At 34.0% G+C, this 15,511-nt stretch overlaps 2 protein-coding genes across 2 annotated transcripts in view; one reads left to right on the top strand and one right to left on the bottom strand.

Moving 5' to 3' along the window:
* Nucleotides 1-15,511, top strand: part of Cdc73 (cell division cycle 73) — a 114,107-nt gene that overhangs the window by 53,061 nt on the left and 45,535 nt on the right. The gene's annotated exons all lie outside the window — the stretch shown is intronic.
* On the bottom strand, nucleotides 252-7,915 carry B3galt2 (beta-1,3-galactosyltransferase 2). Its single transcript, XM_052737112.1, has 2 exons — nucleotides 7,262-7,915; nucleotides 252-3,005 (listed from the first exon to the last, which is right to left on the bottom strand). Exon 2 carries the CDS (start codon nucleotides 2,880-2,882, stop codon nucleotides 1,614-1,616), a length of 1,269 nt encoding a protein of 422 aa, XP_052593072.1. The 5' UTR covers nucleotides 2,883-3,005; nucleotides 7,262-7,915; the 3' UTR covers nucleotides 252-1,613.

Here is a 15,511-nt window from a genome sequence, read left to right as displayed (position 1 = left end):
TAAATAAGAGCTGGTAGATGTTTTGTAGCTGATTGTTCAGAATCTTTTGATTGATAGAGTACTTGGTTTCTGATTTAAAAGAGGGGATAAATTTAATATAAGTAGAACTCAGTGTATTACTAACAATACTTTTTGTGCTTCTGGCAGTTTATTCTTCATTATAGGTTCAGTGATAAAAATGATTATTAGAATTATGGTCAGAGACATTCTGACTTAATTAAAATTGATAAATTTATATAGAATACAAACACTTTTAAAGTTAGTGGGCTTTTGTTTATTGATGTTAAAATTCATGATGGGGCCAAACAAAATATGAGAACATTTGTATAACATTCAGTTCAGGGTTTTGTTGTTTACCTTTTAAAACTAATGGTACCTTGATAAAAGAGCATTGAGTATGTCGTCCATTCTAAAAGCAAACAGTCATCAAACATTTGTAGCTTCTCCCCATCCCTCCCTAAATGATTTTTAATTGGTGATGCAGATAGTTGTCATTTACCAAATGAAAAACCTAGGTTTGTAAACTTGACATTGAGAGAAAGAAATAAGTTCCATAAAATGATTAAATGTTGGATTATGTACACCTGCTTTCAGAAAATAAACTTCCCATATGTTGCTGTTTGGCAGACATGCATCTTAAAAATATATTGAAAGAAATTACTACCTGCATTCCTTTTTTCGTCCTTTTTCAACAACACATAATCATTGTGCTTCTATGTTAGTACTTTTGCTTCAGTTAGAGGAACATGATTCTATTTTACAGACATACGTGAAGTCAGGTATAGTTGTAGTTAAATGACAGCACTCTCCAAGAGTGCAATATTTCGTCTAAATGCAAAATTCATTGAAGTATTGGCTTGGCCATTAATACCAATGAGGAAACAAAATTTATCTATTTTGAAACCTTTAATAATTCATTTTATAAAAACTTGAGCCTGAGACACATTAATTTTTTTTCACATTTACCACATCATGTCAAAATAATTTTCCCAGTATATACGAGATTAATTAATAAAAGAAATAGAAATAATTATCAATTATTTTTAAAAGTAAATGCTTGAATGAGAATTGCATTGCTCAAACACCTGAATATAAATGAGTTATGGATTAACTTAACTAAGTCTTATTGCATGTAGTATAAAGTTTTAGAACTCCAGAGTCTAGTCAGAAAATGTGTTCTTTGCAGTTACAAAGTTCCCTTAAAATCAATAGTACTGTCTTATTTACATTAAATCATATGGTGAAATCCAAAGTAAACCTAGGAATCTTTTGACTGTCTTCATTTCTTAAATTAAGATTTTTGTGGAAAATATATGCAGGTACATTGTATTGATCCCTAATGTAAGACTTGAACCATTTATGCATGCTTATTATTGCATGTTAATACAGAGAATCCCTTTTTAACAATCTTTAAATAGACTCTTTTGGGATATCTTTCTGTCATAATGTTGTAATTTTATGAATTAGCTTCTTCAGAAATTAAAAAAATAGTTTTGGATTCCTTTATGTGATGAGTTGTGAACTAAAACTTGTCCTATGTATGTAATCAAGTTGTTAACTATACATGCTTTAAGTAGTATTTACAGATTGCACACTTGAACAAAAATAGTCTTTTAGTGTAGTTTGCGGTGCCGATACCTGCCTGCTTTTTCCTTTGCTGCGTTGGCACAGGCGTTGTGCTTATTTTGTTGTAAATGGTTCCAGTATTTTATCAGTTCACTAGGCTGGAACTGATGCGAGGTAATTAGGTGGCTGTATTTACAGCTTGAGTAAGAAACTCGCCAGTGATTGAATACAAACTCATTGGGAGGGGGCACAGGATCAATTCTCAACTTGGCAAGACAGATCCCTACATACACATCTTCCAAGTGCAAACGACGGATGCCTAAAGAAACCTTAAATATCTTTTCTGCTAGATCCCCAGAAAAAACATAACCAGTTCCTGAACAGAAGACAGGGTAACGCTCACTTGGATAAAGGTCTGGTGGCATGTACCACTTGCTGTCTTTGTTTCTGTTAGGTGCATAACCTCTCATTAGGTACCCAGTAAAATAGTTATGTCTAGGAGGCAGATCTGGCTTTAGCAACTTGTGTATTAAATATTCAGTGTTGACAAACATGTCACTGTCCGTTTTCATAACATATGGAATATGTGGACAGTATGTTGCAACCCAGTTCATACCCATTAATGTTTTAATGGTCAGATTATAGTATGTATCTAAGTATTCCTGTTGAATTATATCATGATATTGTCTGCTTTCTTCTAGAATTGCATGTTGAAGATAGCCATTTAGCTTAATACTTATGCCCAACAAGAAAATCCGTGTGATTTGGATGCCAGGCGCTAAACTTTCATTGCCCCATGTTTGCCGGATAGCTCTTCTTGCTTCTATCTGCCCAGGTTCTGCAGCTATTAATAGTATTAAAAATGGACTTTTCTCTTGGCATTTTTCAGGCTCATTGATAATGTATTTGAAATGGTAAGAGTTTGGATGTCCAGTCCCCTTTTCATTATAATTGCTTCCATTGGCACTGAGTGTGTTCTCTAGTCCTGTAACTCCTTGCGGTGATAGATCTGTGTTATTGGAGTTAGTTGCTGTCTGAGGCCTCAGAGTCTGAGGAACTGTTTCTTTCCAAATGTTCCGAAGTGAGCTGTGATTTGTTTCACTTTTTGTAGAACGAAATCCTCGGAAGGTGTATGTCACAGGGTTTTCTTTGAATCCAGGTCTACCCGGTAGCCAGTCATGATGATTGAAAAACAGAAACATAGCAAAAAGAAACACTAGAGAAAGTACACCCATGAGGTGGGTCCGGAACAGAGACCTTTTAGCATTCCAGGTCATCTTTGCAAAGCAGCAGTGTCTTCTCCTCCACTGAAGCATGTTGTAAATATCCAGTAATAGAGTAAGATCTACGAGGCCAAAAGTACTGTTGTTTTTTTCCAGAATCAGTACTGTTCTTTGGTCATTATTTTCTGGTTCAGTTATGTGTCTCTCGAAGTCATTCTGTAAAGATGAAACACAATGGTTTACAAAATGCAAAATCTTACAAACTGCCTTAAAAGGGCTCTCTGATTGTTCATGTAAGGACGTTTTTAAGCTGTGAAAAATAGGATAAACCAGAAGAAAGCATATTATTTGTTTCCTTTTGACAAAACAAAAAAATAAATAAGGTTTATTTTAAGATATTCTTGTAACACAGTGATCACCTGAAAGGTAAGTGATTGATTAATTTTATTGGACTCACATGATGATGATCTCAGTAGCTCTGGTCACCTGTTCTTTGACTTAGGGTAAAGATTTTTTAAAGTTGTGTGATGTAGAAAGGAAAAATGTTTTTTTTTTTTGATTTCTTACAAAGGCTTAGTAAGAAGGCCTTCAGAACAGATGGAAAGTTTGTTGACATTAATTAAAATTGATTTGACATACCATGGCGATATGGTGCAGTCAGTGGCCTTTTTTAGAAAATGGTCATGTATTAGTTTTGGGACAGACGGTGTAGTTTGATTGTGGCAGAGTTCAGTTAGTCACAGTACACTGCTTGGCACATTTCCACTCTCCCCCACTGTGTTAAGAAAGTCAGTGAGAAGATACACCTGTCAAAATTAATTTTCAGGGTCCAGTAATTTCATGTGAGATTAGACAGTAAGAAGTGATTAACATTTTTAAGTACTTCGCTAATTTTAACCATCCTCCTCAAATAGGAAATACCCAGGAGGTCGTCAGTCTTAATAACTATAGTTTTGGCAACGGGCATGCATTTTGCACAGTTTTTTTTAGCTATATTTTTTCAATATATAGGCAATGACCACTACTATCTTCAACTGCTTTAATCCTCATTGTTCACAAGATACATTTTACAATATTCTTGAATTATGCTTTGTTGCATAATGTGCAACAAGCAGAAATTAGTTTAATTTTTAAGTCTTCATAGTAGCATAACACTTTCATTCCTAGATCTTTAAAAAGTTACGAGCTAGTCAAGAGAAATTAATGATGCCACATAATGAAAACTGGTTATTTTGCAAGAGGCTTTTCAGCATAGCACAAACTTACTTGTGTTTGTTAATTGTATTTTGTTTTTTCTTTTTTCCTATTCTCAGATGTTTCTAGATGAAGTGAGGTCATAGAAGTAGTTTGAATTCCAATAAAAGGTGTTTTGAAGAATGGAGACAAATATCTAGTTCTGATTTTTTTCACTTTTTTTTTAAACCAAACCCAGAAGTGAAAGTCATTTATTTTATCATTAATTTTGAAACTGGCATTATTAAATTTTTGTGCTCAAGAAGTGATTTTTATTTTAATATTCACTGAAATAATTTCTTTAAACAAAGCAAATAAAATTTTAACATAGCCACTTACTTTAAATTATATGTGTAAATGCATGTGCTTATTTAGCTTATGATAGTGATCAACTTATGGTTGATGGCAGATTGGTTTAACACTGATACAAATGCTTTTAAGAAGTAATATAATTTCCATGTAAGTCCTCAAAAAATTGAGTAATTGTAGCATAAAACTTACACATACCTTTCAGTTACTGCTCAAAAGTGTTAGATGGTTATGAATGAAGTACTATTCTAGTAGCAGCCACTAGGAGGAGCAAGTAGGTGGGAATTTGAACAAATTTCTAATGTGTAACAGGCACTAAGGTTTGATCTTGTTTCTGAAATTGAATGGTGCTTTTACTGAATAGGGTATTTCTCAAAGCTTAAAAAAGTATTTAACCACACACACACACACACACACAGTATCACACACACAGTGATTTTTAAAAAATCTAGTTTGCTCTTAGTTTTATTTACGTGAATTTAAATCGTACAGTACTGTATAAAGATCAAAGCTATTCTCATCCTGTGAAACATGTTTCCTATATGACATGAGTTGAAAATTATAGAGCTTCCTGGCCTGATTTAGAAACAGGTTTTCCTGTATATATTTAAAAATTCTATTTAAAGCAGAAAACTATTACAGAATTTATTGGAAAATTACTTTATTTGGTAGCTACTAATGACACATACTCACCTTATGAGACTAGTGGATATTAAAGAGTTACATATATAAATTTAAAAAGAAGTTACTTTGGAAAGTTTGTTTGATGTGTTTCAAGCATTATAAATATAAACATACCAGCTTTCTATTGATAGAACATTGCTTAGAAAATGGCTGAGATCCAGTCATTCAGATACTTTAAAAGTGCAAACTTACAGTTCAAAAAGGAATAAATTCAAGGTCAGATATTTAAATGAATGAGTAAAAGAGCCTAAGAGAATGAAGTTAAGTATTGAAGTAAGTTACATTGTTTTCAAGAAAACAGTATACTTGAAGTGATATTCCAAAGTGTTTTAATGTTACAGAAAGCAGCTCATTATTTTTTATTGTACCATAGCATATATTCATAATTGGTTGTAATGTGATTTTATAAGATGGAGGTACATCTTAATTCAAATTTCACGAGATTTGCATGCTTGTACGTATTATTCTAGGAGGGCTTCGAATCCCTGTACAAATATTCCTGTTTGATAACCTCCCATTGATAAATCAACCTCATGCATCTAGCCTTACATTGTTTGCTAAAGTTTCTCAGGATGGATATATGTATATATCTGCATGTGTGTGTGCTATTAAAAAGAAAATAAAATTGCTATAACTGTTTCTCCTTTTGTTAGATGATAAAATTATTCTTAGGTTAATGCCTGTTGTATTTTAGTTCTTGAAAATGAGGACAAGACTAGAGAGTGAAATATTTTGCTATGTCTTACAGTTTTTTTTAAATAGCTCCTTTCTTGTTTTGATTATAATACTTTCAGTGTATTTTTATATCGTATGGGTTGTAATTTATAAGGATGTTACTATTAAATGTATTCCTCCCATAGAGTTCCTATTCTTTGACTTTAAAAGTTGATGTAAATACATTAATATTCTGAAACAGTCCCAGATTTAAGTGATGCTTTGATAGAAAAACTTGTTGTATACTTTTGTCTTGATATATTTAGTCTATAAAACTTAATTTCTAATAAAGATACCAAGAGAGGCTGGATTTTTAAAACTGTTTCATTTAATAGTTTCTGATTTTAATCTATTAGAATACAGATAATTATGATTGAGAATTGATGTTTATATACAAGGTCTGATACACTCATTCAGTCTTAATTTTACAATACAGAGATTCCATAGATTTTAAAATTATTTGCTTTTTTGTGAATATTAGTAAGTTTTAAGAAATTGAGGGGAAAAAATCAAAATACTTGATAGATTTGTAAAATTGAGTTAGTTGCTCTTCTAACATTGTCCCCAGGATAGTGTATATCTGTCTTTTAGACATGTAGAGGCAGTGGGTAGATTGTTATTACATGTAAATAAAGCCCAGAAGCCCATTATTGATAATTATTAATGGATATCTTCATATCAAACTATTTTACGCTAGATTTTTAATTTCACTTTTAAAATTATCTTCAGGAACAGTCTTATACTCAGTTATTTAGAATTAGTCTGTTACTTAAAAGCTCCCTATTTCACTAATGTATTTAGAGCAACTATTTGGTATCTCTTTGTTTAAAGTTGTATTCATTGATACTATAATAACATGTGACTGACTACTTGGTGGTGTTATGCTTTGCATAAGCTCACTACCATGTGTGATCTGATGCTAATGTTTTAACTTAATGTAATATCTTGTAGCTCAATAATATGTAAAATTTGCTGATATACTCTTAAATTATGTTTGTCATCTCTGAGGAGATAGATATTAGAGAAAAGATATTACTATGAACTGTTAAGATTTTGATTGAAAGGATTTTCCCAAATAGACCCCATGATATTAAGATCATATTTGATTCTATTTAATATAATTTTACTGCACTATCTTTTGATAGCCATTTTAAAGAATGTGCTTTAATTTATTAGATAAGGAAACAATTTGACCTAATTTGCTAGAGAATTGCTGTATTTTTTTTTAAGGGCTATAGATTTTTTTCTTAGTTTAATTTCTCAGAGAATCTTTTCAGTACATCTAGTTACTATTTGTTTTTTTTTTTAATGTTTAAAATTCTGAAGAATTACTCCCAGCTACATATTTAGTTGAATAAAGCAGTGACAGCTTGCCTTCTAGAAAAGGCAGATTATAAAATCATGTATTTAGAAACCTTTCCATAGTTTCAAGGGCAGGGAACTATATGAACTTGTTTATCAAGTATTAGTGCCTGCAGGGCTATCAAATCATAACACATTTAATGCACATTGTACACAAGACAGCCACATACCTTTCTTTCTTGGTCAGGCCATTTAGGTGGAGAAGATTATGCCCACCGAAAATACTTTTGGCACGCCATCACTTCAGGAAAAAAAAAAAAAAACCCAAAAAAACCGATGCTATCGAACATGCGCACATCCCCCAACAGTCTGCCTCCTGTGATTGCTTTTCACAGTATCCAAAGTGTCCATCTGTCGGCGCGTATTCAAGTTACCCTTCTTGTTCATATGTGTCCTAGTCTTCAGAGATTTTCCCTTTCTTTCATTTTCTCCCTTTGATTAAACAAAAGAGCTGTAGTTGTCCGTTCTATTTGGTGCACTGTTGTCTCTTTCCGATAGTTGATGCATTGAAGCTCCTTACATCTGCTGTATTCCCCGGCTGGACAATGCGGTGCTGTATTCTCTTCTCAGTATCCATATTTCTCGTAATAGTGCTGAGCTGCAATGTAAAGCAGCAGAGCGAGGGTTTAGTGTTTCACTTGCATTGGGGGAAAAAAAAGGGCTTTGCCTCTCTTCCGTCGTTGTTGCCTGGCAGCTGCAGGAAGGATTTTTTTTTGAGCAGTTTTACTGGGGTTTTAGTCTGTAATATGAAATCCACGGTTCTTCAGCTGCTGCACAGGCAGGCAGCAGTTTAAATGTGGGCTTGACAGATGCTCTCTCTGACAGAGCAGAATTTAACGTCACTGCTTGGCTGAGTCCCACGTGATTGTTTGCATTCATTTTGACTAAAGACCTAAGGTAGGGAAACCTTAGAAATCTTGCTTCTATATGATTCATTGTATTTATTCAGAACAAATAGAGTGATGAGTGAATATAAAAGTATGATTAAGAAATGAAGGTAATGGTTTTTAAAATCTTTATTTAAACTTATGCACAGGCTTTCTAAATGTTTTCTGTGTTCAGTGGTAGCTTTCATGTTTCTTATCAAGCTTTTCTAGAGCAGAAGTAGCAAAAGCTTTTACATGCAAGTTGGTGTAAATTAACTCTTTCAGTACATTACTGCTCTTAAAGTTTTTTGTCTAAATTGTTCTGATTTTCTAGTCTAGTTAAAACATTGTTTTTTATCTGAAACTTAGAATTCCCCCCTCTCATTTTCTACAGCTTATCTAAATTGGCTACCTTGGATTACTTTAATGATGTTGTGATACTGTCTACTTTTTTGCTCTCTGCAGTTTTTAGGGTTCTTGATAGAAGTAAAGTTAATTTTAAATCACTTTCTTGTTTTCAACATTAAAACTTTTCTTTTAAAATTACATGTATCATAGAATTAAAATGATAAAGTAGATATAAAACACGCATAGATTTTCTTGATTGGTGAGTCCTACATGATTGATTGCATTTTGACTAAAAACCTAAGGTAGAGAAAAACTTAGAACTTTTGCTTATTGTATAATAAATATTGTGTATATTTATACATATTACGTGTGTGTGTTAAAAAAAAACTACAGTCATGAGCTAGAGTCCAGTGCTTCTAGTAATGTTTAATATTTAAAAAGTGGTTCAGTAAAATGCCGTCAAACAGGTGTTACAAACATTAGAGACTATGAATTCCTCCTCTGGTAAAGTTACCTAGGCACCTGGGCACTTGGGCATCTTTTTTTCCTACAAGAGCACTCACTGAGGCAGGTATTTTTGTTATTTGTTTTTAATGGCTGTAATTAACATTTCCCTCTGATATTCTAGAGACACTAACTACTAGAAATTTATAGTTTTAGAGCTTATGTTATATATTTTAGGGGAGCAGACTTCATTTATTTGTCATATGGTGAGAAATATTTCAGGTGAATAAAAATTACACTTCCTTTAATAGCTTTAAATTTTTTGTCTTCATATTTTACTTAGAGTGTGCTTTGTTGGTTTAGGTGTACTCTGTGACTTTCTTAGTGTGTTTCTTACATCCCCTAGAAATGTTAGGACAGTAGAACTGAAGGAAGAAAGAAAACACTACCGTTTGGAAGGAACTTTGGCCTGCCTTAGTTACATTGTAGGAAGAGGACTAAAACTCATGTTTCTTAGCGTTTGGTTCTTAAAACTCCACACCATAGTCTTCACTGCTTTTTTTTTTTCTCTTGGCTAGGTAATTAGACAAACTAATAGGTAAGGGAGTAATGCTTATTGAATCTGCTTAAATAATTTCTCTAAAGTAGAAGTGGATTTGTTAATATCAGTGATTCATAATAGTGGGGCTTGACTGAGGTTAGGGAACTATACAGTTATTGTTCATTCCAAATTAGATTGAGTGATAAGTACTAGAGATGGTATGTAAATGATCTTGCCTCATGATCATTTTATTATTGTAATATCTATTTTAAAGACGAGGAACTGGTACCTGGAGTTGTGAAATAATTAACCTAAACACCTGTTACTACTGTTGGGAAAGAGGGTTAGATTAGAATTTTGAAACAGCATTATTTAAATTTTTAAAATCTGAATTTCTGTAATTTATTCTTAAATATTATACTACGTGGCTGCTGGAGAAATTGTGAAACTTTCCCCCCAAATTTTGGCATAGTACTGTAGGAATCATTAATGGAATACTGAATGTATTTTCACTTTTTTTCAATAACTGTTTATTAACAAGCTACTAAATGCTAACACATACATTAAGGCACAGCTTATTAATTATTGGGAATATAATGATGATGGAATAAATTCCCCATCCTTTCTCTAGGGTAGGACAAAGTAATTATTTTGCCAATTATTGTTAATATATTTTAAATCTATCCTTTGGTAATACTGAAAGCTGGGCAGTGCTAGGTAAGTTCTGTCCTTCTGCTCTACATTCCCAGCAATGTGTTTATTTTTAATTCACAGTTATTACACATATTTGTGAGGTACAGTGAGACATTCTATATAGTCTGTAATGATCATCCCAAGACAGCTGGCACATCCATCATCTCTAAGATGTCCTTTTTAGATACTGAACTGGATTTATTATGGCTCTCAATTACTGAGGGTTTCATGGATAACTCAATAGTGATTCCCTTCTATGTTGGGTTGAAGCCTGAATTACCCACCAGTGAGATTTTTTCTACCCATTGCTATGGGACAAGTGTTTATATGACAAGATTTCTAAGATTGGTAAGCAGAGGTTCTTGTGTATCAGGCAGAGTACACAGTAAGCAATAATTTTATTCGAACTATAATTAATTTTTTTTGTTTCTTAACATTTAAGTTGATTAACAGCTTAAAGTTTAGAAAAATAGCAGCTATGAGGTAAAATTTCTTTTAGTGATGTTTTCTAACAACTTCAGATTCCAGAGAAATGGTGAAAATCTGTGACCGGAAACCTTGTACAACTTCTTCCTTTAGTCTAGTTCCTTTTAAATCTGAATTCTGTGGTTAAACTAACTCAAATAGTTGTGGCAGGTTTCTTTCTCAAACTTAGCAAACTGACAGTTGCCCTGCTAAGTTTTATAGTTATAAGTGGCATGTAATTGTTGCTTACATAGATCTATTTCTATTTTTATAATACATGCCTTATGGGGGGAAAAGGTATCTATTACTTTGGGTATAGTGGCCTAAACTGTCTACCTGTCCTGCCTCTCTCCTTCTCTCCCTCTCTCCCCCTCCCTCCCTCCCTCCCTCCCTCCCTCCGACCTCTTTCTTTTGTAAGGAATTTTCCTAGACATGTCTATAATAACTCATAAGGAACTGAAATTTAAAGAAAGGGTTTGTAATGCTTCCTAATTCCTTATTTCTACTAAATATACAAAAATTATTCCCTTATTCATATAGTTAATGGTTTTGAGTGATTTACATTATATAAACTAGCAGTAACTGTGGGAATTATCTGTTGATCATTATGTATAAGTTAAATTATTTGTCTTTGATCTTAAAAAAGTTTGACAAGAAATGGCTGGAGAACACTGAGCTATTGCTGTTGAATAGGAGAAGGGAGACATAAGTCCACTCTTGTCTACATTGTTTTCCCTTTTGTTTGTGCTTTACATGGCCCTTATACTTCACACTTATTTCAGCTCATGACAAGAACTAAATCCTTTTTCTTTGTAGTCCTAGATTTTTAAAACAGGTATAATTTTCACCATTTTCATTTGAAAATTACTATTTGACATAGTTATCTAGGGATCAGGGTTAGTTTTACTGATGCTCCCTAATGTGCACAATAATATTTACTTGCAGTTTATACCTCTTGACTTTATTAAAATATAGACTTTTTCATTGTATGAAAGATGCAGACAAATGACATATTTTTGGTTACTTTATGTTAGTAAATAGCATTGCCCTTTTAAAAAATTACCTATTAAAATATTTTTTCCTTTTGAAGTCCACTAGTTATATATGAACTGTTTTATTATTTTTTGAATTTAGAAAGCATGTGTTAGCCTAATTGTAAATTAGCAATCTCAGAGTGACCACAAGTGTCAGTGTTTGCCTGCTTTATTTTCTCCTTCAGTTTTCATTAAGTTGGATAGCAGAAACTCATGTTAAGAATTTCTTTTGACTTGAAAGCAAAGTTAAATATACATGTCTCTTTCAGAACTAGTTATCAGCACTTTTATTCTAATTCATATAATTAATAAACTATAAACATGATTCATAAACTATTAACCTAAAAGAGTATAATCATTTAAAATTTTCAGTGATTTGGCAGACACATGATTTTGCTTTCACGTTCTCTGTTACCTCAGTGAGTTAGCAGTTTCAGTTTCGTATGTCTTTTTCCAATTACAGTTATGGTGTTGGACTGTGGCGATGGCTCAATGAGTAAGGTGACTGTTGTCCCATCATGATGATATACCCTCAGCACCAACTTTTATTTAAAGAGATTTATTTATTCATGTGTTTTTATATATACACCAGAATAAGAAATCTGATCTCATTACAGATGGTTGTGAGCCACCATGTGGTTGCTGGGAATTGAACTCAGGGCCTCTGGAAGAGCAGTCAATACTCTTAACCATTAAGCCATCTCTCCAGCCCCATCCCCTACTTTTTTTTTTTTTTTTAAAGAAAGATTGTATAAAATGTCAACTTATATACTTTAAACCAAAGTATTTGGTGATTATATCACTTATTATTCATAAATCATGATTGATACGATCAAAACTATGAAATGTTTGTCTTCCAAGAAAGAGATTGGGTGACATCTCAGGCCCTCAGTAATTTGAGGGAAGAAATCCATTCTATGGAAAGTCACAGTAGTTAATAATTTTTTGTTTTTGAGACAGGGTCATTCTTTATTGCTGTGGCTCTCCTGGGACTCAATATGTAGAAAGGCTGACCTCGAATTCACAGAGATCTGCCTGCCTCTGCCTCCCAAGCACTGGACTTAGACATGTGCACCACCATGTGTAGTTTGTTAATAATATTTAGTGGGTCAGGTTGCATCTGGAGGTAATCACATCTGAAGGCAAGTTCAAAAAGCCAGCTACTGACTCATCTGAGATATGATTAAAGGTTGCTTCCTGACTTCATTTAATGTGCTAAATTAGTACTGCTACATTCTGATGTCTTTCACTCATGTTTTTATCTGTAATTGCTTATAACAGACTTAAAGTGTTTTCAGTTTTGCAATGTTTTCATGAGCATAATGTGATTTCCTGGGAATCATGATCAATCAATCTTAAACATGAAACTTACTCATTTTCAGACATGCTTTATGTATGTAACAAATGCTGGGCGTAGTTTTAAATGTTTTTAGTATACCTATACTTTGACTGACTTATCACAAGAAGTCAGGCTGAAAGTTTAAGATTCAGGTTTTAGAGTATTTTCAATTAGGGATATTCAGCAAGTAGCATTACATATATTGGCTGTGTGTGTCTGTGTGTGTCTGTCTGTGTCTGGTATGTATCTCAGTATTCTGCTGATCTATGAATGTGGGAAACCTTTCCATTTTCTATTGTCTTCAGGTTTTTTATTTTGTTTGTTTAAATTTTTTTCAAGACAGGGTTTCTCTAGAGTTCACTCTGTAGACTAATCTGGCCTTGAACTCAGAGATTTGTTTGCCTCTTCTGAGATTAAAGGCGTTTGCCACCACCTCCCGGGTTCTTCAGTGTTTTAAAGTTTTCTCAAATCAGCATATATAAAAAACCACAAATTCATTATAATATTATAGGGATATTTTGTAGGACCCCATACTGAGAAGTAAAACTTGTTCTTTAAAAAGAACAGTAAGAATATGGAAAAGCTCATTAATTTAGAGAAGCTCTGCTTTTTTGTTTGGTGCTGTATGACCTTGCTGGTCATGTGTATATATGTAGTCATCCTGACAGCCACCAAGATTCCATACCGATTGCTGTTATCTCTGTGTGTATACTCCAGGAAGAAGCGTGGGTACAAAGGTTCATCACTGATGAGTACATTTACACTTGTGAGAACAGGAGAAATCATTCTTCAAGCAGACAACCGTCAGAGGGTTTACTTCATATAATTTATAGTTGGACTTTTTTTTTAAAGAAAAATAAGTATGTACATATATGTATGTAAGAACAGTTAGTGAAAAAGGAGGACATGAATTTGAAAGAAAGCAAGGAGGGGTTTATGGGAGTGCTTAGAAGGGAGGAAAGGGAAAATGATGTAATTACATTGTCGTTTCAATCACATACACACGCACTCTCACAAATCTCTCTGGATTTGTGTTTTCAGTCTCTTGTGATCCAGGATGGCCTTGAACTGTTCCTCCTGCTTTGTCTCTCAAGTTCTAGAATCCTTCCCCCCCCCCCCCGTGTAGCCTCATTTCCACTTTTATTCAGATTTTGTATATGAGTTAAAATGTGCTTTGTCGCCGGGCGGTGGTGGCGCACGCCTTTAATCCCAGCACTCGGGAGGCAGAGCCAGGCGGATCTCTGTGAGTTCGAGGCCAGCCTGGGCTACCAAGTGAGTCCCAGGAAAGGCGCAAAGCTACACAGAGAAACCCTGTCTCGAAAAACCAAAAAAAAAAAAAAAAAAAAAAATGTGCTTTGTCTTTCTGAGTTTGGCTTATTTTGTTTAACGTAGTGATTTCAAGTTCCCTCTTCCCTCCCTCCCTCCATCCCTCTGTCTCTTAAATGTAAATGACATTTTTTTTTTATAATTTTTTTTTTTATATTGACTTCTATATCTTGCCAAAGTAATGTTGGGATTATAGATAGAAACTACTGCATCTGTCTTTACGTAGGATCTGGGGATTCAAATGCCAATCCTCAATGTTTGAGCAGCAAGCTCTTTATCCATTGAGCCATGCATTCTCTAGAAATACATTTTATTAATAAGTTTATTAATGTTGACTCTTATACCATCAGTGACTATAGGAGTAAGTGATCATATAGAGTAAGGTATGAAGTCAAATATTATGAAGGGGACAGAAAAGAAGAGGTGAAGAGCCTGGGCTAAATAAAAGGAGAAGCAAGATAGGTGAATGTTGAGAAGAGAGAGAGAAAAAAAAATGAAATTCAAAAAACTGACCCCACTAAAGAAAAACCCATGAGCACAGTTAACACAAAATGAAAAATAAAGAAAACTTTGGCTGTTTTTAGAATTAAAATTTTATAGAATATATGAAATCTGAAGAAAAATGAACACAGGACAAGTAAAAGTCTCAGTCATGAAACACTGTATTGGAGCATTTTCTTTTTCAATATTTTAGAAGAGGATATTGCCAGTAGAAGGGATTGTTATTGGAAGTTGGTGACTGTTTAAGTCCTGCACTTGTGCTGTGCTCAGAATGCTGGAACATTGCTTAACAGACAGCGCTGCAGTCACTTTAGTGGCTTTTCTCATTCTTGAATATCAGGGACCACACTGCTGACCACCTCTGGCTTTGCAGTCTGTAGGCCAAACCGATTGTCATTTGTTGGAGAATGCTCTGAAATTTGTGTCCCTTTGTGTATCTAACATTGAGAACAGAGCAATCTCCTGAGTTTGCTCTTGTGTGGGAGAGGCAATTCTAGTACTGGAGGACTTTCTCAGTGCTTTCTAATTTGGAACCCGTTAGGGAGGAGTGAGGCTCTGGGGAGTGTCCCATCAACCATCATTCTAGAGCTTTCAGTTCTGAGCATGTTTGTTGCCACCCTGAGCTGCCTCTTGACTTGTGGCTCAGGGCTCTCAGTCTCTATCATTATCTTACCTCTTGCCAGAGAAATCAGGGTCACTGTGCACCTCTAAGCTTTTTGCCATGTGAACCTCCTGCCACCCTTTATTCTCGGTGTATTGGTGTGTAGCTTCCTCAGGGACTGTAGTTGGGTATGCCTAGGCTCCACAATTTATATTTGTTACTCCAAGTGAAGCATTTTCTCAGATATTTTTCTTTTCAAGGA

Source organism: Peromyscus californicus, unplaced genomic scaffold (assembly GCF_007827085.1).
Source record: "Peromyscus californicus insignis strain IS unplaced genomic scaffold, ASM782708v3 Scaffold_14__1_contigs__length_90479793_seg_2, whole genome shotgun sequence".
Taxonomy (NCBI): domain Eukaryota; kingdom Metazoa; phylum Chordata; class Mammalia; order Rodentia; family Cricetidae; genus Peromyscus; species Peromyscus californicus.
Note: the sequence above shows the minus strand (reverse complement) of the source record. Positions and strands in the feature narration are given on the sequence as shown.